The 22,900-nt window shown below is 57.4% G+C and overlaps 1 protein-coding gene across 4 annotated transcripts in view; it reads left to right on the top strand.

Moving 5' to 3' along the window:
- Window positions 1-22,900, top strand: part of PRKAG2 (protein kinase AMP-activated non-catalytic subunit gamma 2) — a gene marked incomplete at its 5' end in the record, with an annotated part of 260,276 nt that overhangs the window by 66,324 nt on the left and 171,052 nt on the right. For 3 of the 4 annotated variants that reach the window (XM_080701977.1, XM_080701976.1, XM_080701975.1), the window contains 2 exons: window positions 3,299-3,370; window positions 9,795-10,074. In XM_080701977.1, coding sequence (XP_080558103.1) covers window positions 3,299-3,370; window positions 9,795-10,074 — 352 coding nt within the window. Of the gene's footprint in view, window positions 1-3,298; window positions 3,371-9,794; window positions 10,101-22,900 lie in introns of those variants that run through there. The other variant, XM_080701978.1, reaches the window with a different exon arrangement.

The following is a 22,900-nucleotide window of genomic DNA, read 5'->3' as shown; positions in this document are numbered from 1 at the left end:
CAGGGCCCCACAGCTGGTGTAAACACTCCCAGCCCCATTATCTTCTGGGCAATACTGGGGTAAGTGGAGGTTAGGGGAAGCCGCCTTTAAGACCCTGGACTGTACAAAACAGGATGTGGAGTGCTTGCACTTGGCGGTGGGATCTGAAAGTCTAAGGTTTTAGACTTTTCCGTCCTTTGCAACATCAGCGTCTGTTAGGGAGAAGAGCTTACAGAGAACAAGCACCAGAGCTGCTTCAGAGCGCATCGCCAAGCTCCACCGACCTCGGCCGTCCTCCCTGCGGCCACCTGGGCCTGGGGTGCTCATCGCCGTCCTCCCTGCGGCCACCTGGGCCTGGGGTGCTCCTCCTGCCTGGGAGGAGCTGCTGTCCTCACAGCCTCTGGCCCCGAATTGCTATTCTGTCCCTGGAGCGGAGCCAACCCCAAGGAGGCGGAGGGGTCTGTCACAGAAGGCGCTGACCTGGAGGAGCGTGTGGACGGCCCGAGTTACGGAATCTGCTTGCTGCTGCCCGGTAGTTGGACAATTGCTGCGACCTCTTTTTTTTTTTTTTTTTTTTTTTTTTGGCAGGTCTGGGGATGGAACCCAAGGGCATTCGACCTCTGAGCTACACCCCCTGCCCTAGTTTTTAATCTTTATTTTGAAACAGGGTCTCACTAAGTTGCGGAGGGCCTCACTAAATAGTTGAGGCTGGCCACGAAGTGCGATCTTCCGGTCTCAGCCTCCCGAATGCTGGGATCACAAGCGTGCGCCACCACGCCCGGCTTACTGCAACCTCTTTGACCCTCTTTGACTCCTCCGTGGACCGGGGTGGTGCCAGGCGGCTTTTCTACTTGTGTGGGTACCGTAAAGACCAGCTGGGGAGTAAAGTGTGACGTCCAGACCAACGACGGCCGATCAGCGGTGGCTCTGTCGGCGAGTCCTCACTTTGTTTGATGGACTTATGGCTTTAGCCAGGATTTCTAAAGGCCCGTGAGGGTGGGAGACTAAACGCAGATTTTGGGGTTAGCTGTGTCTCGGGCATTTCCTCACCCCTAGGGCTGTTCTCTTTTGTCCTGGTGTTTTCCTGACAGGTGACTATCAGTCCAAATCCTAAAAATTCACTTTCTCCAAAAACCCCTGTAATTGTCTCCAGGACATAGGGCCAGGGTCTAGGGTCTGCCGCAGGCAGCCGCGGCCGTGTGCCCCCTCCTCTGCCCTTGGCACCTTGGCATGACCCAGTGAAATGCCTCCCGGTGCCGAGGGCCGGGAGGATGGGGAGCAGCCGCTGCAGCAGCAGCAGCGAGGGACACGGGACACTCTGAAGCCACGGGGCCAGGCCAGCTCCAGGAGGCTGGGCAGGGAGGCCAGGGCCCATCCTCCCCCAGCCAGCAGGCCGGCTGCCATGCTTGGGGGAGGCTCTCACACCGAGCTCCCGGGGGCGCAGTGTTAGTTGGTGAGCACCGGGAGCTGAGAGCCCAGATTAGGCTTCTGCAGTGTCGGGCAGGGGAAACTTCTAGCAGAGCTGGCCACTTGTGCCAAGGGAGTTTCCCACCAAGCTATTCTACCAAGCAGGCCCAGGCCCTGCTGGACCGCTAAGCAGTCGGCGTGCCGGGATGGCTGGCTGGGAATGAGGCTCCTCAGCTCACACTGGTCCGACATGGCCGCGTGGCACCCGCTGTCCCCTCGGGTGGCCACCTGGGCCTGCAGGCCAGCCGAGGCAGGTGTGCTGGCCTGGTCCCCTTCCAGAATACCTTGCCAAGGTCACAGAACCCGTCGCCTCGGTTTCTAGAACATCCTGCTTCTTATTGTTGTACGAGGAACAAATGAGCGTTTGTGGAAAGGCTCTCGTGTGTGACGCTGCGGTTGCTGAGCGAGTGTGGTGACTAGATGGTAGTGATTACTGGGAAGCAGAGCAGCGCACACACTACAGCCGGTGACCAGAGGCCCGCCTGGAGGCGGCGGGCACCGAGGCACATGCTGGTTATCCCAGTACTTGGGAGTCTGAGACAGGAGGATCTCAGGTTCGAGGATAGCCTTGGCAACTTACAAGACCCCACTTCAAAATAAAATATAAGAAGGTCTGGAGTAGAATGCCCCTGGGTTCAATCCCCAACCCCCTCTCCCCCAGGCTGGACGAGGGCTGGGAGCGCTTGCCGAGGCACCTGAGGCCCTGGGTTTGATATCCAGCACTGCAAGGGGCGGGGGAAGGATCAATTTTGTTTGGTATATTTTACCACAATTAGAAAATTTTAAGAAGAAAAAGGGGGGGGTGGCGCATGCGTGTAATCCTAGTATTTAGGAGGTTGAGATAGGAGGATCCAAGGTTCAAGGCCAGCCTCAGCCACTTAGTGAGACCTGTTTCAAAATAAAAATAAAATCAATCCCCGCCACTTGGGAGGCGGAGGCAGGAGGATCAGACAGGAGAATTGTGCAGGTTTGAAGCCAGCCTCGCTGGCTTAAGAGACCCTGTTTCCAAATAAAAAAATATAAAATAGGTCTGGGAGTGTAGCCTGGGGGTAGAAGGGTTTCCAGAAACCCCAGTACCACCAAAAATAAAAAATAAATAAAATAAAATCAGGCTGGGGGTGTAGCTCAGAGGTAGAATGCCCCTGGGATCTATCCCCAGTAACACACACACACACACACACACACACACACACACACACACACACGGCGGCGAGGGGAGTAGGGACAGAGAATGGCCAGGAGGGGTTCTCTGGTGGGGAGTGTTCTCCACGGCCAGGTATGGAGCAAGGAGGAGTGGCAGGGTTAGAAGTCGCCTGCAGTTCAGACACAGTGAGTCCGTCAGGTCAGGCCCCTGGTCCCTCATCTACCTGTCCTGACCCCGCCCTCCCGGCCACCTTGGCTCCTGTCATTAGGCGGTATTGGTGGCTGCAGCACCGCCCTCCCCACCGTCATCTTCCCAGGAGAGGCCTCCCTGGACCACTTCACTGAGATTCTGTTTGGCAGGACTAAGTCCTGCTGGCCGCTGCCCACATCATCCCTGGACTGGATTCTCCCCACCCGTTCTGCCTTCCTGGATCCCCGCCTCTCCCCTCCTCCCCATTCCCTGGGGTGGGAGATGGTGGCTGCCACTGGAGATCTGGTGTGGCCCTCTGGAAGTTTATGTGGACAGGGTCCAGCATCTCTCAAGGCGGGCTGACCTTCCTCGCCTCCCCTCTTACCCCGCGTACCCCCCCCCTGCCTTGCTGGCGGCTTCTTCAGGGGAGGACTCGGGAAGGTGGCTGCAGCACCCGTTGGAGCCCCGTGCGCCCTGCACCTGCGCTGCCGTCTCTGACCACACACTCTTCCCTCCCAGGACCTGAGCTCCTTTGCCATGCCGCTCCTGGATGGAGACCTGGAGAATTCCGAAAAGCATTCTTCTCGAAAGGTAAGGCCTCCCTTCACTCCGCTACTCGTGTTCACCCGAAGTGCTGCTGGGGCGGGTGCAGCCCGAGGCACCTGCCCACCTGTGCCTTCACCGGCACCCCACCCTCTCGTCCACCTGTGCCCCCACCTGCAGCTGGCCCTGGCCCTGGGACCCCGGCTCGCTCCCATCTCCTGCCCCAGGCTGACTGGCTGGCTGCCTGTCTCCCCAAAGTGGACAGAGCCAGGAGAGGTTAGCAAGGAGCCCAGCCTGGGGTGCTGAGTAGGAAGAGGAGGCTAAGAGCATCAGCGCTCAGGATGGCAGGCTCAGCCTGCCCGCCATGACCCACAGCCCCGCCCTCTCCCCTGCCCGCCATGACCCACAGCCCCCTCTCCCCTGCCCGCCATGACCCACAGCCCCACCCTCTCCCCTGCTTGCCATGACCCACAGCCCCGCTCTCTCCCCTGCCTGCCATGACCCACAGCCCTGCCCTCTCCCCTGCCCACCATGACCCACGGCCCTGTGTGCGGCCACTGGGCACTGGCCAGCCTGGGAGTGGGGCGGGAATTCCAACACTGGAAAGAGAGAACCTATTCCCTAAGCACTTTGAATTGCATACAATCGAATCAACAGATTGGTTCAGCCTGTGGGGCCCGACTGGCGTCAGCTCCCTGCCTCACCCTTCCCTGAACAAGCGGCCTTATGAGTAGCCTTTGTGGCCCAGCCACAAAAGACACAGAGCACGGCCCCAGGCCTGGGCCTAGGCCGGAACCGGCATGTCTGGACGGAGCCACCGAGCTCAGAGCCCAGGACGAGATGCCCAGGAGAAGCTGGGGTATCCTCCTTATTGTTTGATTCTGCAAAGCCCTCCCGTCTGCAAAATCCCAGTGGAACCAGGACGCGGTAGAGGGCACCCAGGGAGCTGGGTCTCCCTCAGGCCCACCCAGGCCCCTCTGGTGGCTCCGGAGGTCCCAGAGTAAAGTCCGTGTCGGGAATGAGCCGCCGCGGAGCCGGCCGGAAGGACCTCACGGGCGTGCCCTCCCTAATGTCTCCTGGGCTTTGCCTGACACTGGAAATGACCGCGGCGAGTCCAGGCTCCTGGCCCACCCCATTGGCCTGGCTGCAGGAGGAGCCCACCTCTGGGGAGGACGGGGACTGTTCCTGACGGCATCCGAGCCTGGCAGTCAGTGCAGCAGCCGATGCTGCAGAAATCGTACCCACAGCCTACTCACTGGGAAACACTTCTCCCAGACACGCTCTTCCCCTGGTCTTCGCCTTCCTGGTGCCAGGTGATGAGTGTTTGAGCAGAGAGGAGCCAGAGGTTTCCCCAAACTCTGCCGTCTAGGCTGTCCCTTGGCCAGCGCGCCCAGCCCTGACCCAGGGGCAGCTGGCACCTCCTGGACTGGCACGGTGTGCAGTGCCATGCCACCCTGCTCCAGACACCTTGAACTAAAATCCTTCAAGGCCACCTTCTGGGTCGGCGCAGAAGTGACTGTCTACCTAGAGTAGTTCCCACATTTCCCAGGTAGGACTCACCCTCCTCCTCTGCCTAAGACTGTGCCTGCATTTTGGTAACCCAGTTCCAAATGGAAATATTCCTGAGAAGGAGACCGCGGTCAGGTCCAACGAGGCAGGGCCCTGGGGACCTGGGGTGCGGCTGTCCCACCCTCGGCTCACTGAGCCCCAGGAATCCAGGCCCGGCCCTTAGTGCCTCAGCTGAGGGGCAGGAGCTCCGACTCCTCCCTCCAGCTTGCCCTTCCTTGCCTTCGGCCCCTTCCCTGCCCCTGCCGCAGCCTCCACGCCCCTCCTGCTCCCAGGGTGCCAGTCTCCTGACCTTCCTGGTCCTGGAGCGGCCCCCAGCGGCACACCTGCTGTTCTCTTCCCTAGGGGGAAGGCAGGCGCAGCTAAGAGGGGGCCCAGCCTAGACCCCGGCTTCCTCCCCAGTGGCTACGAGACAAATGGTCCATCTGCCCGGGCAGCTCTGTCCACTGTCCATTAGCCCTTATGGAGTATGCCTGGGAGGGAGTCCTCCAGTTACCTTGGTCAGAGGATCTTTTTGTTGCTGCCAGCCTAATAGCAAGAGCAAGGTCCCTGGGGCCTCAGTGGGCGCCGGGGAGGCAGACAGGACTCTGGCGGGTGCTCCCGGGCGGGCCTGCGGTTTCCTACAGGAGAGGCGGGGGAGGGCCTCTCCTGTGCTTTGGCCATTTTCAGGCCAGCACGGAAAGTCAGCTGTCTGACGCTCCCTCCCAGCACCTGACTCTGGTGGCCTGGAATCCTGAGCACAGAGTGGAATCCCGTTCGGTGGGACCTCAGGGTCCCCCTTGCCCATTGCTTAAGGATCGAGCTGGCCTGCAGGGCCTCCGTGGCTGCCTTTCCAAGAGTGTTTGGCTCAGCTTCCCCCAGTGAGTCTAACCCAGGCACCCAGGTCACCGAGCCACACGGCAGGATCTGGTACCTGCCCTCTGCCTCGGCCCCCACCTCCATCCTCCTTAGAAACAGATTTTAGGGAACACACACACACACACACACACACACACACACACCTGGAGAAATGAAGAGTTACTCAGCAAGGCAGTTTACTTCTGCGCACAGGGTGCACGCAGGTGGGCGGCTGCTGCTCAGCCTTTTATTCCCCACAGGAAGGCCACCGCCTGCCCCCATTGGCTGGAGCGCAACTTTCACAGTCTAATCCGATTGGCTAGTTTTCACTGGGCAGCTTTACAAAAGAAGAAACTTGAAGCAGGACAGCCAAGGAGTGGAACGTAGACACTGTACAAAAGTTACAAAGCGATGCCTAAGCTACAGTTACCAAGTGCCAGCTGCCGGTTTCTACCTGATCTTGTAACTTCAGTAGGAAAGATTACTTTCTTCTCACAGTCTCTGGCCTTCTCAGCCTCCCTGGTGGGCCTGGCCGAGGCCGTCCAGCGGCCTCCCGGCTCCTCCGGTCCAGAGGCCCACGGCGGGCAATTCTGCCCTAACGTCTGCCTCCTGTTTCTGGTGTTCCCGCCTTGATCTGTGAGCTCCCTAGAGACCCCACTTTCTGTCCGTCTCGAGACTGGGTGCCCCCACCTCCGGGGCAGAGTTGGTGTGTGAGGCAGGAGCACAGCTGAGCTCTGGCCATCTCGGGCTGGCTTGCGGGTCTCCCAGACACGATTCTCTCTGCCCCCTGCTTGACTTCGGCACCCCATTGTCCACCTCAGGTCTTCCAGTCGGTTCTGCTGCTCGGCTCAGTGTGTGGGTCAAGGATCGAGGCCACAGGCCCTGAGGCCAGACTCTGCCACTTGCCAGCTTTGCGACCCCCACTTCGCCCCAGCCAGCACCTTCCCCTGGCATCAGACATGGCGCTTTCAGTGGTAGTGTGACAGGCTGCGGGATGGCGGTCCTGGCCACCTGGTGTAGGGGCCGTGGCAGTGGCCCCTAGGAGCGGGCCCTGACCCTACATGGGCACCTTTACCTAACTTCGCTCCCCAGCAATTTCCCAGCTCGACAGTCCACGCCGCCAAGGCTCCATCAGCACCCAGGGCCCAACAATGCAACTTAGGTGCTTCCTGAGTACTTGATCCTCACGACCACAGCAGTCGAGTCCCAGCCTTCAGACAGGCCTGGTGCCCCCTTGGCGCACACGAGAGCTCAGGACATGTCTAGAAACTGAGCTGGGACTCAGTTTCTCAGGCCTGTCCTGAGTCCTTCCTGGTCACAGCTGGTGAGGGGGCCTTTCTCTGGATGAGCAGTCCCCACCACAGGTGAGGGTCCTCGGCCCTCCCTGCCGCCCGTGCCCATGCACCCACCCACCACTTGAGGAAATCCTTGTTTTAAATTTACGTTCAGGACTTATCCCGAGTCCCTTAGGTAGGCAGGGACAGAGGCAAAACTGGATCCTCAGCTGGGCATGGGGGCGCACGCTCATCATCCTAGTAAGTGGGAGGCTGAGACAGGGGATCACGGGTTCGCAGCCAGCCTCAGCTACTTAGTGAGGCCCTCCACAGCTTAGTGAGACCATCTTCAAAGTAAAAGGATTAAAATAGGGCTGGGGTGTAGCTCAGAGGTAGAATACCCCTGGGTTCAGTCCCCACTACCACACACACACACACACACACACACACACACACACAGCCCGGAATCCTCGCTAGACAGAGAATTCAATAATCTGATTTTCATTTTTCTTTTTCTCTTTCTTCCTTTCTTTCTTTCCTTCTTTTGTTCCTTCTTTCTTTCTCCTCGCTCTCCTCATCCTCATTCTCCTCCTCCTCCTTCTTTTTGTGGTACTGGGGGTTGAATTCAGGGGCATTCTACCTCTGAGCTACACCCCAGCCCTATTTTTATTCTTTATTTTGAAATGGTCTCACTGAGGTGCCAAGGGCCTCACTAAGTTGTAGCTGAGGCTGTCCTCGAACAGGATCCTCCTGTCTCAGCCTCCCAAATGCTGGGATTACAAGCGCACGCCACCACTCCCGGCTCCCCCAGCCCTTTTTATTTTTCATTTTGAAACAGGGGCTCACTACGTTGCTAAGGCTGGACTCAAACCTACAGTCCTCCTGTCTGAGCCTCACAAGTACTGGGATTACAGGTCCCCATCACCATGTTTGCCTTGATTTTCACATTAGATGGTCAAAAAAAGATAAACGTGCACTTCTTGGGATGAGATTGGCTGGAGTCACGAGGGCCTCGTGGTGCAGTGCTCCTGTGTCCTGCGAGCCATTCTGGAGGGCGATGGCTCTGAGCCAGCCCCACGCCTCATGCAGCCACACTGCTGCTTTAGGTTCCAGAGGAGAATGGGGGGGGGAGGTCGGACCCTCCGGAGGTTGGCGGTCACTGAAGGTGGCATCCTGCAGTGTGTCTGTCCATCAGGTCCCTGAAGCCCCACAAGCTTGGGGTTTGGGGCGCCCTCTAGTGTTGGCAGAACATACGGCGCCTTGATCAGGCTGACAAACCTGTGTACAGCCTTCCCAAGGTCTCATTCTAGCCCCATGGGCCGGTGACACTTTTCTTTCCTGTTTCTGAATTGGGAGTCCTCCAGTGCTGTGGCCTCCAGTATCGCAAGCTTACCAAGCCATGGGGCGGCAGCAGTTAACACGCACCACATGATTACTGCAAATTAGGTCCTGTACCCACGAACTCTCAGCAGGCAGTCTACCAGCCCTACAAGCTGGGGGTATGACTGTCCTCATTTCACAGACGGGGGAATGAAGGTGGCGAGACTGAGGGGCGTGCCTGATGGCGCCATGTGGGCGGGGCTGGGGCTCACCCAGGCCATGAGCACTGAAGAGTTCTCAAAGGGACCTGATAAGTTTTCAAACCATAACTGCAATTCTATTATTACTTTTTCTGTGTGCATGGTTCTGGGGATGAACCCAGGGGTACTCTACCTCTGAGCTAATCCCCCACCCTTTTTTATTTTTTATTTTGAGGCAGGGTCTCACTGAGTTGCCCAGGCTGACCTAAGTCTTGCCATCATCCTGCTCCAGAGAGGCTGAGATTGCAGGCGTGTGCGCTGTGCCTGGCCATGGCTGCACTGTTAGGTCACAGATGAACTGAGCAGCTCAGGTTTGGGGCCTTAGCTTTCTTCCGGGCCTCTGTCAGCAGCGCAGGTTAATTGCCAGGGCGAGTGGAAGGTGAAGGATTCACGTCTCCCAGCACGGTCCTCAGGAAGGAAGCCTCAGGCCCGCTCTGCTCTGGATCACGGGAATTTGTGCTTCTCCTCTGAGAGGGACAAAGGGACTGTATTACCCTAGAGTCAGACCTTGAGAGGACAAACAGGAGGCCCGAGGGCAGAGGCCAGAGCTGACCTGGGGAAGGGCTGCAGCACTGGTGCCCTCCCCCCGCCACCTCCCGCACTGCTGCGACCAGTGCACCTGATCACACAGCCTAGGGGAAGGAAAACTTACCTGCGCACAGGTAGAGATTTCAGGGGTCCAGTCCATGTTAGGCCCAGTTATACTGGGGGACTCAGGGCATGGCAGCAGGAGGGAGGGAGGGGAGAGAGAGACTGGGCGTGGTGGGCACAGGCCAGGGCTCCACTCTCACGTCATGGGTGCCAGAAGCAAAGAGCTAGCAGAGGGAGGAGGGGCCACATATAATCCCGAGGCCACACCCCCAGGGGCCCCTCCCTCCTCCGCAGCCAAGCCTGGCCTCCAACATGGCCGCCTTGTCTCTGTGAGGTATGGGGGCAGTCTGAATTCAAGCCAGAACCCTTCCTCCCCTCCACCTTCTGTAGGGCCCTTCTAGAGAAGGGGGCAGGTGGCCCAGGGGCCTCCAGGACAAGGCGCTGGCCAGCTGGGGGCGGGCCATCCTCAGGCCAGGTGCGGACCCCTACCTCATTCTGTGCCCATCGCCATAGAAGAGCAAGGGGCTTTTTCTCAGTGGGGAGGGACAGTGATAACAGATGTGGTACAGGGCAGCGGTCCACATGCCCAGAGCGCTGCTAACCCCATCATTTGCCTTTCTGCAGGCGGACAGCCCCTTCAGCTCGGGCAGCCCCTCCCGAGGGTTCTTCTCCCGAGGCCCGCAGCCCCGGCCCTCCAGCCCGGTGTCTACTCCGGGGAGGCCCAGGACCAGCCCGGGCTCCCCCAGAACTGTGTTCCCGTTCTCCTACCAGGAGTCCCCTCCCCGCTCGCCGCGTCGCATGAGTTTCAGCGGAATCTTCCGCTCCTCGTCCAAAGAGTCTTCGCCCAACTCCAACCCGTCCACCTCGCCTGGGGGCATCAGGTTTTTCTCCCGCTCCAGAAAAGGTAAGACATGGACGCTGTGTTTCAGGGGCTGTGCTGGGCCACCAGGGAACTTTCCCAGCAGCCAGGCGTCGGGTGGCTGCAGAGCCAGGGCCGCGGTGGCGGTCAGGGCCTGGGCGCTGAATGCGCACATGTACGTCTGCCCCGAGAGTAGGTCTCTGCAGAACAGCCATGCCCACCTGGCACTTTCTGCCTGTCCCAGCCTTTCCCATATGGCTCTGTGGGATTGGCTAAAAATGCCCTGAGGCTCCCGGCCTGGCTTGTAAGGGTGAACGTGTACCCCCAGCCTCCTCTGGACCCCTGTGCAGGCGTGGCGCCATTGCGGCTCCCACCCCCTATGGTTTGGAATTTGGGGTTCTGTGTCTGCTCCTGGTACATCCTTACTCTGTGTGTGGGGCTCTGGGCAGCAGGGAATGGAGGCCAGGATGGCCTTGCTGGAGAGCCAGGAGGGAATGTGTGTGTGATCCAGGGAGACTCCCTGGATCCCGAGTGTGGTTGGTCACAGCGGTAAAGGCAGGAGGCGAGAGCGACGGGTTTCTTTCCTCCTTTCTCAGGTGTCTTTCCCAGTTCTTTCCGAGGACCAACATTTACATTAGGAACGCAGCTGAGGGCAAAGAGAACTTGCCCTGGCATCAGAGGTCTGGGGCCTCCTCCCCCTCCAGGTTACATCTTCATTTAAACAGACCTGCCCGCCGGAGCCATCCACAAGGCTGTGCAGCAGGCCTGGAGTGTGTGTAGGGAAGGAGGAGGGGTCCTTCTTCCCTCTGCTCAGCCTTGTTTTATGTGTGTGGCATGTGGGGTATTCTTTCTACCCCTAAAACCATCTCCCCAGGATGACAACTCTTCTTGCCTCTTCAGGAACCTTCCCGTAAGCACACAGCGGTCCTGTGATTGAGATACCGCAGGTGTGCCAGGGTGGTCCTCCAGGTAGACAGGGGAAAGCTGTGGGAAGCCGCCACTGCAAATCCCAGGAGGGAGCAGAATGTTCTAGCACTGGTGTTGTAATGCTCTAGAGAACATCTCCAGCTTCCTAAAAAAAATATCCTGAAATTTCTGTACCCGTGGGGGTTGGTTCCAGGACCCCTGCAGATATCAAAATCTGAAGATGCTCCAGTCCCTTATATAAAATATTTATTTACACATAGCCCATGCACAGCCTCTCAAGACTACTTAAAATACCTAATACAGTAGAAATGCGATCGTTGCTGTATTGTCTAGGGAATAACGGCAAAGAAAGTGTCCGCACATACTTCACATAGCGGCGGTGTAGACAAACATTTTGGGTCTGTGGTTGGTTGAATCACGGATGTGGAACCCGAAGGTACAGAGTGCAGATGGTCTCATTCCGGCCCCTCCACGTGGCGGAAATAGCAGACCAGGCCCTGATCCAGGCAGCCCAGGTCTCAGCGGGTGAAATCATGCCGCCTGAGTTGGTAATAACAGAACCACGTCGCGTTCTCGTCCCAGACCCGCCATAATGAAACAACACAAACCGGGGGCTTAAAACCACAGGGAAGTATTTCCTCAGATTCAGAGGCAGAAGTCCAAGATGGCGGCGGCGCTGGCCTGCTCCCTCGGGTTGCCGGGGACAGATCCATGCCGCCTGGCCCTGCCATTGCCGACCGTCTGGGCAGTCCTGGGCTGTGGACACATTACTCAAACTTCACCTCCATCCCTGCGCCGCTCTCCTCCTGTCTCTCTTCTCTTTTATAAGAAGACTGGATTGGGTTAAGGGTCACTCTGAGCAGGGTGTAATGGCGCGTGTCTGTAATCCCGGTCCTCGGGGGGCAGAGGCAGGAGGATCGCAGACTCACAACTGGCCTTGCGACTTATAGCAAGGCTCCCACAACTTAGACCCTGTTTCAAAATAAGAAACAGAGCGAGGATGTCGCTTGGGGTACAATGCCCCTGCGTTCAATCCTCAGGGCCAAAAAAAGTCCTCTACTCCAATATACCCTCATTAACCAGTTGTACCTGTCACAGCCCTCCCATTCCAAGCTTCTAGAGGGACATACCCTTTAAGACGACGCCATCCATCCCAAGACCTACGGAGAAAGCCACAGTCCACAACTCCGATACTTATGGTATGGGACAGGCCGTCAGTTAGGATCGGAGACCTCTGAAGGCAGAGAGGAGAGAGGAGGGACCCTCTCTGGGAGGTCTGCATGGACCCTGGCCCCCGTCAGCGTGAGCTCCCTGGAAGGCACTGGGTATGGCGTGCTGGAAAAGTGGACCTCTTAAGCTGCGGAAGGTTAGTTGGCCCAGCAGATAAAGTCCTGACTACAGTGGTGGTGGAGGGCCTGAGGCCTTCTAGAGCTTTCCCAGTAAGAACCAGTGACTTCATAAATAAGCGACCAGACGTGCCATTAATTTTGAAGCCAGAAGTGATCAGGCAGAGCAGAGAGCGCAGGAACTGTTTTATTGGACCAATCCTGGCCAAGGAGGGATCTGCCCACGCCTGAGCTTTTAAGCAAAAGAAACTCCTGCCCGGGCCAAGCAGTCCCCAGGAGCAGCTGACCACCTCCAACTTGGGGTGACGGGCAGATCTGAGGGACCAGGGTGGAGCCCGAGTGGCAGAGGCCTTGGGACCATGCTGACCATGGGCCGGGGCCCCGTGCTTCCCAGGAAGACCTCCCGACCTCCCCAGCAGGCACAAGTGAGGCAGCCCATGGAGAAGAGGGTGGGCCGCCCGAAGGCTCAAGTTGCAGGAGGAGGCTGTGACTCCAGGAGTGTCTAGCACCCAAGGGGGCTGGGGCAGGGCTGTGCTCAGAGGCAGAGTCAGCGAGGCCTCTGGCGCTCGGGGAGGCCTTGCTGGGGGTGGGCGTCCGCGGTGCCCCCAGCCCCCACTCTGGGAGTGTACCTGCCCTCAGTTGCCCCTCCCTCCGGAGACCTCACCCTGCTGCTTCCTGGGTGAAGGAGCCTGCACAGACCAGGCCAGCCTGCAACCCGGCCTCACCCCAAGGCCGAGTGCGTGTGTGAGCTTTTCCCCAAGTCAGTAAAGCAAGTAGCTGCCAACAGCACGGGCCTGGCACTGGGGAGGCCACGGGTATCCTGTGGGCTTCCCTGTGGGTACGAGGGGCGTCAGGTCACGCCTCTTGCCAGCGTCGAGCAGACAAGACGCACTAGACTTCCAGCTTCCTGAAAACGGCCATCTCGACCTCCTCCCCCCACGTCCTGGGCCAGGCTCTTTACCATCGGCCCAGGAAGCAGAATGGCTGTGAGGCCCAGGGGGCATCAGGCTGGGGGCATGCAACTTGGCATCTGCAGAGACGTCCCTGCGGAGTGTGTGCCGTCCAGAGCAAGCCAGGGGCCCCCCCAGCCGCGCACCTTAGTGCCTTGACCGGCTGTGCTCGGCACCTGGGCTTCCCCAGAGCAGGCCGGCCTCAGCCCTGTTGCTCAGCGTGGCTCAGGTCTGCACCCAGGAGGAATGCAGCGCGGCCTCCCCTGGGAGGGCCGTCCTGCACCCCTTCCGTTCCGCCTCCCAGTGGTGCTGGGTGAGGCTGGCTTGGAAGGTATACAGTTTATCTGCTTTCCCCAAGGCTTGAAAATCTAATCTTGAATCAAAGTAACAGTCGACGGACCGCCCCCCACAGCCCCAGAATCGCTTCCACAAAATCAAGCTCAAGGGTGATGCCATCAGCCGGCTGCAGGGGCTTTATGGGGCAGCACCGCGATACGACCGTGTCCACTGCGGGGAGCCCAAAGACACGGCTCACCACGCAGGCGCCCGGAGGAACTTCCTGTCTGGTCTGAAACCCAGAATAGCTCTATTCTGATCGACTGGCCTGTTTCTGCGTAGAGTGGACGCAAATCACATAATGGCCCAGTTTTCCCATCTGCCTGCAGAGTCTTTGACCCAGATTTGTAGGAGAGGCCGCTGGGGCGCAGTGCGTCTGACTGCTGAATCCGCCTCTGGTCCCCACCTTCACGTTCACCCCACTGCTTTGTATTGATTTACTTATGTTGGTACTGGGGATTGAGTCCTGGGGCATTCTACCTCTGGGCTGCCTCCCTCCAGCCCTTTGTATTTATTTATTTTTATTTGGAAACAGTCTCCCTGAATTGCTGAGGGTCTCACTAAATTGCTTAGGCTGGCCTCGAAACAGCAATCCTTCTGTCTGAGCCTCCCAAGTGTTGGGATTATAGGTGTGTGCCACCATTTCTGGCTTTTACTCTACTGTTCTTTAAACCGGGACAGCTTTTGGAAGAATTGGGGGCATTTATAAGATCTGAAGAGAGAGCTGAATGCTCTGGACTTGGGAAGGAAGGAAGCTGTCGGTCCTGGGGGCGTCTCTAGCAAGGAGGGCCCAGAGCTCCTGGCCTTGGCGTCCCTGCCCGCAGCCTCGTGAAGGTCTCAGCCACCAGTCAACGCGGCACGTGGAGCACCGAGGAGCGGGCGCTGGAGGAGGAGCCAGCTGGGCGGAGGTGGCCTCTAACCCACAGCCCTCGATTTTGTACCTGGGAAGCTTTCCACCCTCCCTCCGCCCCTGGCCTTACAGGTCCACTCATCCGCAGTGGCGACTCCTTCCTGGGGCCCCGAAGGGCTGCAGACACCGTCCGTACTAGCCCGGTTCTGTTCCCTAGGCTAACGTTTATCATAGCACATGCGTCCCTCGCCCCCACCTGGTCCCCCAGGTCCACCCCATCTGCCAGTGTGCACGGCGCGTCCCTTAGCACTGGGGGCAGCAGATTCTGAACCCCCCTCCGGCAGCCGCTCCCCTGCCTTCCTCACAGCAGAGCCGGGATTGATAGGGCGCTGCCCCAGGGGGGTGCAAGGCTCATTCGGTCTCCCGCAGCCCTGTCCGCATGCCGGGGACTTCCGGGACCAGGAGGAGAAGTGGCCAGGGTGTTTAAGGGAAAGGCGCCTCCCCGACAGAGGGGCATCTAGGACGGTCTCCTCTCCCGCCTTTGACTGCATCGTGGGCACGCGGGTTCGTGAAGGTGGCAGAGCAGGAAGTGGAGAAGGCGAGATGGAGGTAGCTTTCATCCCTAAGTGAAGTACTCACCTGCTCAGTTTTCATTTTGTGTGTGTGTGGGGGGGGTACTGGGGATTGATCTCAAGGGTATTCTACCTCTGAGCTACACCCCCGGCCCTATTTTATTTTTAATTTTGAAACGGTCTCACTAAGTTGCTGAGGCTGATCTCAACACTGCAATCCTCCTGCCTCGCCCGGGTAACTTCATCAATTTTGATATAAACATGCACGTTGTTTAGTCTCTTTGAAGCTGTGTATCTGTCATTAAAGCCTCCCAATGATCCCAAACCCTTGCCCAGGTGAGTTGTAGACAAAGGTATACTCTCGAGCACAGTTGGCCGCCTATCAAGACAAAACTGGGAGAATCATCTGGAATCTTCCCGACTGGGGTGGGTGCCTGGGTGCTCCAGGCTGAGAGGGGAATCCAGCGGGTGAGGCGCGGGCAGGAGGCTGGTGCTCTTCTGTACGGAGACGCGGAGAAAGCGCGTGCTGAGCGCAGCGCACAAACCCTGACCTTGTAAAGCCCCTGGCGGTTTCTAAGCAGGCAAGCTCATTCCCATAAGCAGGTCTAATTCAGGCCTACCTTCTGCAACCGCACTCCTTCTGGGTGGTCTGTGTGCCGCCCATCCCACCTTGTTTACCTTCTAAAAGCCTCTTTGGGGGTAAGTCGCTGTGTGGTCCAGGGTGGATTGAGAAGCTCCAAAGAGGCTTGCCACCCCTCCCCAATAGTCAATTCCTTGGGGCAGCTGGTCGACCTGAAGCCGTGTCATAGAAGGTAATGGATATTATGTCTCTCCCACATGCAAGACAAAATAGTTCTAATCTTTGTTCCACTTCTATCTGATTTCACTCAGAAGAATGTGTGGTGAGAGCTGGTCTGGGTCCCGCCATCCTGGGAAGAGCCCGCCAGGCTGAGTGCATGCTTTAGTTTCTCTGGCTTTATGACTGAGCGACCACTAGAGGGCGACAGAGCCCCGCATGCTGAGCCTCTGGTCTGGCCCTGGGATCAGCAGGAACCAGCCCCACCTAGGTTCTGTCCGGCTGGGGAGGCTCACCTTCCATTGCACCTTGCAGACAAGGATGTCACAGCAGCCAGCAGGCCCACCCCTGACCCGGCCTGTCCACACAGCACAGGCTGACACTGAGGGTATCGGGTCTGTGCCGGACACCCAGGACGCAGTGAGCAAGCTGGTCCCAGCCTCATGGGGCTTACGCCGGGTGGGGTGGGGGGGGACAGATGGGAAATGGATACTGTAAGCACAAATGCCAGGGGGTGCCAAGTGCTGTAGAGAAAATCAAAGGCCGGGGCAGGGGCGCTGGGGCTCTGCTCTGTGCAGGAAGGCCGGCAGAGGCCCCTCGGTAGGGAGATGTTGGGCCCGGGGCCCAGGTGGATGTCTGCAGCCCCCAGGCCCACAGAGGCAATGGCAGTGCTAATGTCCTTTGAGACGCGCCCCCTGAGCCGTCAGTCCCCATGTTAGCTTTCTGTCACTGTGACAAGATACCCGGGAACATCAACTTAAAGAAGGAGCGTGCGTGCGTGCGTGTGTGCGTGCGTGCGTGCATGTGTTTTACTGGGGATTGAACCCAAGGGCAGCTCTACCTCTGAGCTACACCCCAGCCCTTTTGATTCTGGATTTTGAAAAGGGGCCTTCCTCAGTTGCTGCCTGCTGACCTCAAACCTTCCATCCTCCCGTCTCAGCCCTCCCAGCTGGAGGATGGTGGCTCAGGGCTTCAGTCTGGCCGTTCAGCTGTGTTGTTTCTGGGCCCATGGCGGGGCAGGGCATCCTGGTGGGGAGCATGGCCTGACCGCATGGTGGCTCAGAGGCAGGAAGGGGGCGAGAAAGGCTTTTGGGACAAAACCCGCCCTTCAAAGGCATGCCCAGTGACCCACCGCTTCCAATTAGGGCCACCACTAAAGCTCCCAGCACCTCCCGCCGCGTGCCCCCTGGGGCCTCTCCTGCAGCACTTGAGGCTTTGGGGGACCGTCCAGATCCAAAACCCTAACCAGGGGAGGGCGGGGGCTGCAGGGGGAGGGCGGCGGAGCCTCGGGTGGAGTCGGGGCCGGTGGTCACTGAGAGGTGCAGCCCTGACGTGGATCAGGGAGAGACCTGAACTTGGGAGGAAAGAGGCTGATGACTGTTGTTTGTTTGTTTGTTTGTTCTTACTTGTTTTGATTCTGAGGATTGAACCAGGCTCATTCTGCCTCTAAGTTACACTCCCAGCCCTTTTAAAATCTTTGATTTCAAAACCTAGTCTCACTGAGTTGCTGAGGCTGGCCTCTAATCTTCCTGTCTCAGCCTCCAAAGCATTGGGATTACAGATGTGCGTCACAGAGCCCAGCTTAGCCCGGTTACTGTGCAGAGAAGAAACAGAAGTGGATGTGGGGGCTGCTGGGGGCCACTGAAGCAGACCTGGACATCAATCTGCCGGCGTCGGGGCAGCCTTCTCCAGAAGGCCTTCCTTGCTTGTGCTTGCCTGGAGCAATCTGCTCAAGGGGTCCTGAAATATCGCTGGTATTTTAAGCTTCTCTGCAGCCTGCGTTCCCTGTGATAAGCTTCCTTCGCCTCCTCTCCTCTTTGGAAAGCATGGGCTGAATTTAGCATGCACTCGCCTCTTGCCTCCCCACGCTCTTCCAGCTCATAGCCCCCCCACCCCCCGGCACTAGTCTGTGCTTTGGGGGTGCACGATGGCTGCCCGGGTAGGAAGAACGCTGGTCTCTCTGGCTGTGAACGTGCAAAGCTGGGGGCCAGCTGTCATCAGCACTGCCCCGGAGGCCGTCACTGTCCACGTCTGTCTTCTTCCCTTCCAGGGCTCCGGGCCCCAGAGCTCCCATGTCCTTCTCTTCGCTCCTCCCGGGGATCCGGTGGTCCTGGCAAAGGCATTCACACTCACATGCGCTTCACAGAAGCCCCAGACTTCACATTTAGCATATAAGACAGAAGGAATTCCTAGCATAAAAGCTGGTCTTGCAGAATCCCCGTCACTTCTTGGGGGCGCTTGGGGGCCTGAGACAGGCTGCCCGTGGCCTGCCCCCAGGCCCCTTGCCAACAGATGGCATGTTGTGTGAGTGGGCAGCGGCGCTGCAGTGCCCGCCGCTGGCAACATCGGCCCCGATGGGCAGTGGAGCATCTTAGTCCTTCTAGAAAAAAGGATAAAAGAAATCGCTGACCTGGACAGCCACCTTCTCTGACTGCACAGAAGGCCACTGTAGGTCCCAAGTGTGAGGCAAAAAGATAAAAGGCGGGGCGCACCGAGGGGCAGGGCCGCCCAGCAAAGGAGGTTCCTCGCGCTGAGGTGGAGCAGGCTGCGCGGCTTCATCTGCTGTGGTTTGAGAATTTGATTTTTGGAACTGAGGATTGAACCCAGGGGCATTCTCCCTCTGAGCTACACCCCAGCCCTTTTCATTTCTGTTTTGAAGCAGGGTCTCGCCATGTTGCTGACAGTCTCATTGAATTGCCAAGGTTGTCCTTGAACCTGTGATCTCCTGTCTCAGCCTCCCAAGTACTGGGATTGTAGAGGTGCGCCACCACGCCCAGCTGGAACACTTTTTAACTGCAGCCTAAAGAAAGACATTGGTGTCATAGTCCAGGACGTACACTTATGACTAAAACCGTCTTTCATGAAATACTATTTACCCTGACTAAACCGTCTTTCATGAATTAGCATTTACCCTGGCCTCTGCATTCCGGACCCTCCTATCTTTTCTTAGATGCCTTATCTGACCTATACGTGAGTGACGTTGGTGGAGGGGTGTGCACACCTCAAAAAAATCCTACTGTGGCTGGTCAGAGAACAGCTGGTTTGGAATGCCTGCCGGACACGGAGAGCCCTTGCGCTCTGGCCCTGCTGGGGAAGGGTAGCGCTTTGAACTCTGGGTTTCCAGGACTAGCTCATGGTTGTGACCAAGGTCATGTGTGCTTCGAGCCATCAAAAGGAATTTCATTTCTCTGTCTGTAGTTAAGTTAGAACACCCCAGTTCTTTGTGGAGGACTGGGGCCCTGGAGCGGGTGGAGCCTCTCATCTTTAATCCGCCCTTTGACTATGGGTCTTTATCGAGGGTCTGCCTTGAGAGCCCTTTGAAATTCAAATGCGCGTCCAGCGAATTTATTTAACTTGTAAAACTCCAGGTCCTTTCACACCAGTCCAGTCGCCTTGGATCACAGACAGCTCTTCCTTTATATCCTGGCAACTGGAGTTTATTTTTCAAATAAAAGTCTGTTTTCCCATAAAACGCTGAAGATTTTTGTGCTGCATGTGGAAGAATGAACTGGAGCTTTTAAGACTTTAATTTGGAGTCTCCAAGTCTTCAATTTACATGCCGAGGGCTTCCCAGGACTGAGGATGCCCTGCCCCGGCTTGCCCCGCAGAGCAAACATGGGCAGTGGGACAGCTTGCGGTCAATGGGGCCATTGTGCCGAAATGTGGTGCAGACCAGAGGGACAGGCCGCCTCGAGGATGCCCAGGCCCTGGCGTTGAGGTCTGGATGGCGCCGCCCGCCCGCTGACCCCTCTGCCGGCCGCTCTAAGATGCCGAGTGCTTCACGGGCCAGGCCGGGCCCTGCCAGGGAGAGGGCACCCTGTGTGCTGAGAGCAGATGGGGCTCGGCACGAGGTGCGATTCCATGCTGTAATTATGTGGTTCTGTGGTCGTAAAGGTAAGGGCAGAGCCGAGACGCGGAGGCATCCAGAGACCAGCACCAAAGCTCTCTGCCGCCTGCTGGGGGTTGAGGGGGCCCGGAGCCATACAGAGACCCTACCCAGGGCCTGGCACCACTGGGGTCACGGGTCGGTCCTGTGCAGGGGAAGACCGGGGTGGGCTTCAGAACCAGCACAGGTGCAAGGGGACACCCTGAGTGACCGTGGGCCTTTGGCACATCCCCAGGGACGGACCTGCCTGGGGTGAGCCCAGCACTGTGGGCAGCAGTAGAGGTTGGCCAACGGACTCAGGAACACCTATGTTCAAAGAAAGCCCAGGTCAGCTGGGTGCGGTGGCGGACACCAGGAATCTCAGTACTGGGAGGCTGAGTCAGGAGGATCCACAGGTTTGAGGGTAGCCTCAGCAACTTAAGGAGACTCTGTGTCAAAATAAAAAGGGCTGCAGGTGCAGCTTGGAGGTACAAGGGCCCTGGGCCCAACCCCAGTGCCACACGCACAGTGGATGGGAAACGTCCCATCTCCGGGCCCTGTCCTCCAAACAACCTCGTGCTACACTCAGCGTCCTGCCTCCCAGAGTCCCTCGGCTGCCCGGCGTGCTGCTGACCACAGCCCCCAGCACCCTCACCCAGTGTCCACACCTTCCTGTGAAGAACCAGCTCCCACCAGGACCGCTCCGAAGGCCATCATGGCCACAGCGCTCTCCCTTTCCACTGCTTCTGCTTCTGCTCTGCCTGACCTGCCTCCTTCCCTTCCTCGTGGCAGACGTGGATCCCAAACACGCGTCCTACGCTGATTTCCATCGGGATCTGCAAGGACCTTTCCTCCAGGCAGCCACCAGGGTCGCCCGCGGTTCAGGTCTCTGCTTTCACCTCCAAATACCAGAGAGCCCACAGGAAGGCAGGGAGGGATAGGGAGAAGAGCCATGGAGCCGGCTGTGGAGCAGGGGGCGGGCACAGCGGACCTCCTGTGAGGCCCTGGGGAGGCAGAGCCAGGAGCTTCGCCCCCCATCAAGGATGCGCCCAATGACCTGGACCAGCAGCCCCAGCCTGACTCCAGATACCGCCAGAAACCAGAGCCACAGTTAGTTTCACCCTCTGCCCAGCAAAACAAGCCCTGCCCTGGCTGGCGCAGCTCCCTGGAGGCTCGGTTGCCCCGCCTTGCCACGCCCCAGCCCAGCCAGCCTCCTGCTCTGGCCCAGCGTCCACTCACTGCAGCTGGAGCCTTCTGGATCAGGGCAGCTGGTGAGGGCTGCTTCCTGGGCCTGAGCAGACTTCTGAAAAATGTGACTCATCCTGCCCCTCCACAAAGAAAGGAAAAGTATGTGTGGCATCTATGTTTCCTGAAAAGTTCAGCCAGCGCCTGGCAGTTCCGTGACCCGATACACCGTGTGGTCCCCTGGAGAGCACCCCCTGGCGGCCGCCGTGCACGCCGCCCTGGAGGAGCCAGGCGCACACCAGGCCCTGCGGGCTGGGCTGCCGTGGGTGTGGGGGCAGTTGTTATCTGGGAGAAGCCAAGGAGAAGTTCCCAGAGGAGTCCCCTTTCCCTCAGCAAATTATAGAGTCTGCTAGTCCTCTAAGGGCCTGCTGGGCGATGATCCCACCGCACGAGATGGTAGACGGTGCAGCTAGCGAAGGCCACATCCTGCCCTGACCGCTTCTTCGTTCCTTCTTAAAACTAACTTAGAAAAATTTCAAAATATAGTACAGAGTTTTCAGCTATCCTCCGCCCAGACTACCCAGTAGTAACCCATCTTCTTCCTCCCCTGACCCGACACGAGTAAGTTGCAGACAGTTCCTCAACCCCTAAATACTAAACTATACATTCCAAAAAAAGAAAGGTCATTCTTATCCATTTTAACCACAGTGTAGTTATCAAGATCAGGAAATTAATATGAAAATGATCCTCATAGCAAAGCTTTAGATTTGCTTTGCAGTTGCAGATTGCCCAGTGGCGGGCATCTTTTTGGAAGAGAAGATCCTGGAAGGTGCTGCGCCCCTTCCCGGGCTCATTCCGGAGCAGTGCGTACCATGACCCCTGTGCTGCGTGGCCCGCCTCGTCTTGCCTGGCGCCCGTGACCAGGTTGGGGTGTCTTGGAGGAGTGCCTCAGGCCCGCTGCCCTGTGGCTGGGTGGGCATCACAGCAGAGGGCTGTCTTTCCCCTCCAGCACCTTCCCGGTGATCCTGGTCACTTGGTTAAGGAGGTGTCTGACACAGCAGAGCTCCCCGCTTTAATAAAGTGTTTATTTTTCTCTTTGCAATCACTGGGTTTTTCTGGGGGAGCTACTTTGGAATTAAGGAAATGTTTCTTTTTCATCCAACTTCCCCTTGCTGGTTTTAGCATTGCCGGATGGCGTTTGCCTGAGTTATTGCTACGGTGGTTATGGAAGGGCAGTTTTCTGTTTTATCACTAGTTCTATATTGGCCTGTTGAAAGGAACTCTACTTTCGGGAAGAGATTTTCCCTCTTGCCTCATGGACATGTGGGGGTCCTGGATTTCCGTTTTATTCAGTAGGTTGAGATTTTCCAGGATCATATTTGATGCTCACGTCGACCTGGACTTGGCCAGCAGAAGCCTCTTCACGCTGGTCTCTGTGTCCTTGGACCGCCCCACCCCCTCGTGTCCCCTGCCTTTCTGAATCATCTTGTGCTTCTCCTGGCCCAGCCCTGGAACCAGTCATTGCTCCAAAGGGCCCTTATTACTTTTAGTGGCGGTGTTTAGAAATAAGTCCTCAGACTCTACGTTCATTACTGGTGGGCGTTGTGGCTGCGAGGCCCTCTCCGCAGACAGCTTAGAGACAACTTGATGATTTTAAATAGGAGAATAAGTGGAATGCAATAAAGAGGACAGTGTCGTACCATGCAGCTAAAAGATGGTAACTTCGAACTAATACAGGAAGAGATATGAATAGATATCTCTCAAGAAAATAGCTCTTAGCGTGAGCACACTTAGTCACTATTAGAAATACAGGTCACAGAACAATTTACCTGTGTTTTCCTCAGATACCTGTGGGTTTAACTCAACATTTTACTGTGGATATATATATATATATACATATATATATATATGTATATATATATATACACATATATATATACGTATATATATGTATATATATATATACATATATATATACGTATATATATATAGTGTAATTTACTGCCATTGCCATTTTGAGGCATAATACTCAGTGGCGTTGGGG

The sequence above is a fragment of the Muscardinus avellanarius genome (assembly GCF_963383645.1).
Source record: "Muscardinus avellanarius genome assembly, chromosome: 9".
In the NCBI taxonomy this organism is placed as follows: Eukaryota; Metazoa; Chordata; class Mammalia; order Rodentia; family Gliridae; genus Muscardinus; species Muscardinus avellanarius.
Note: the sequence above shows the minus strand (reverse complement) of the source record. Positions and strands in the feature narration are given on the sequence as shown.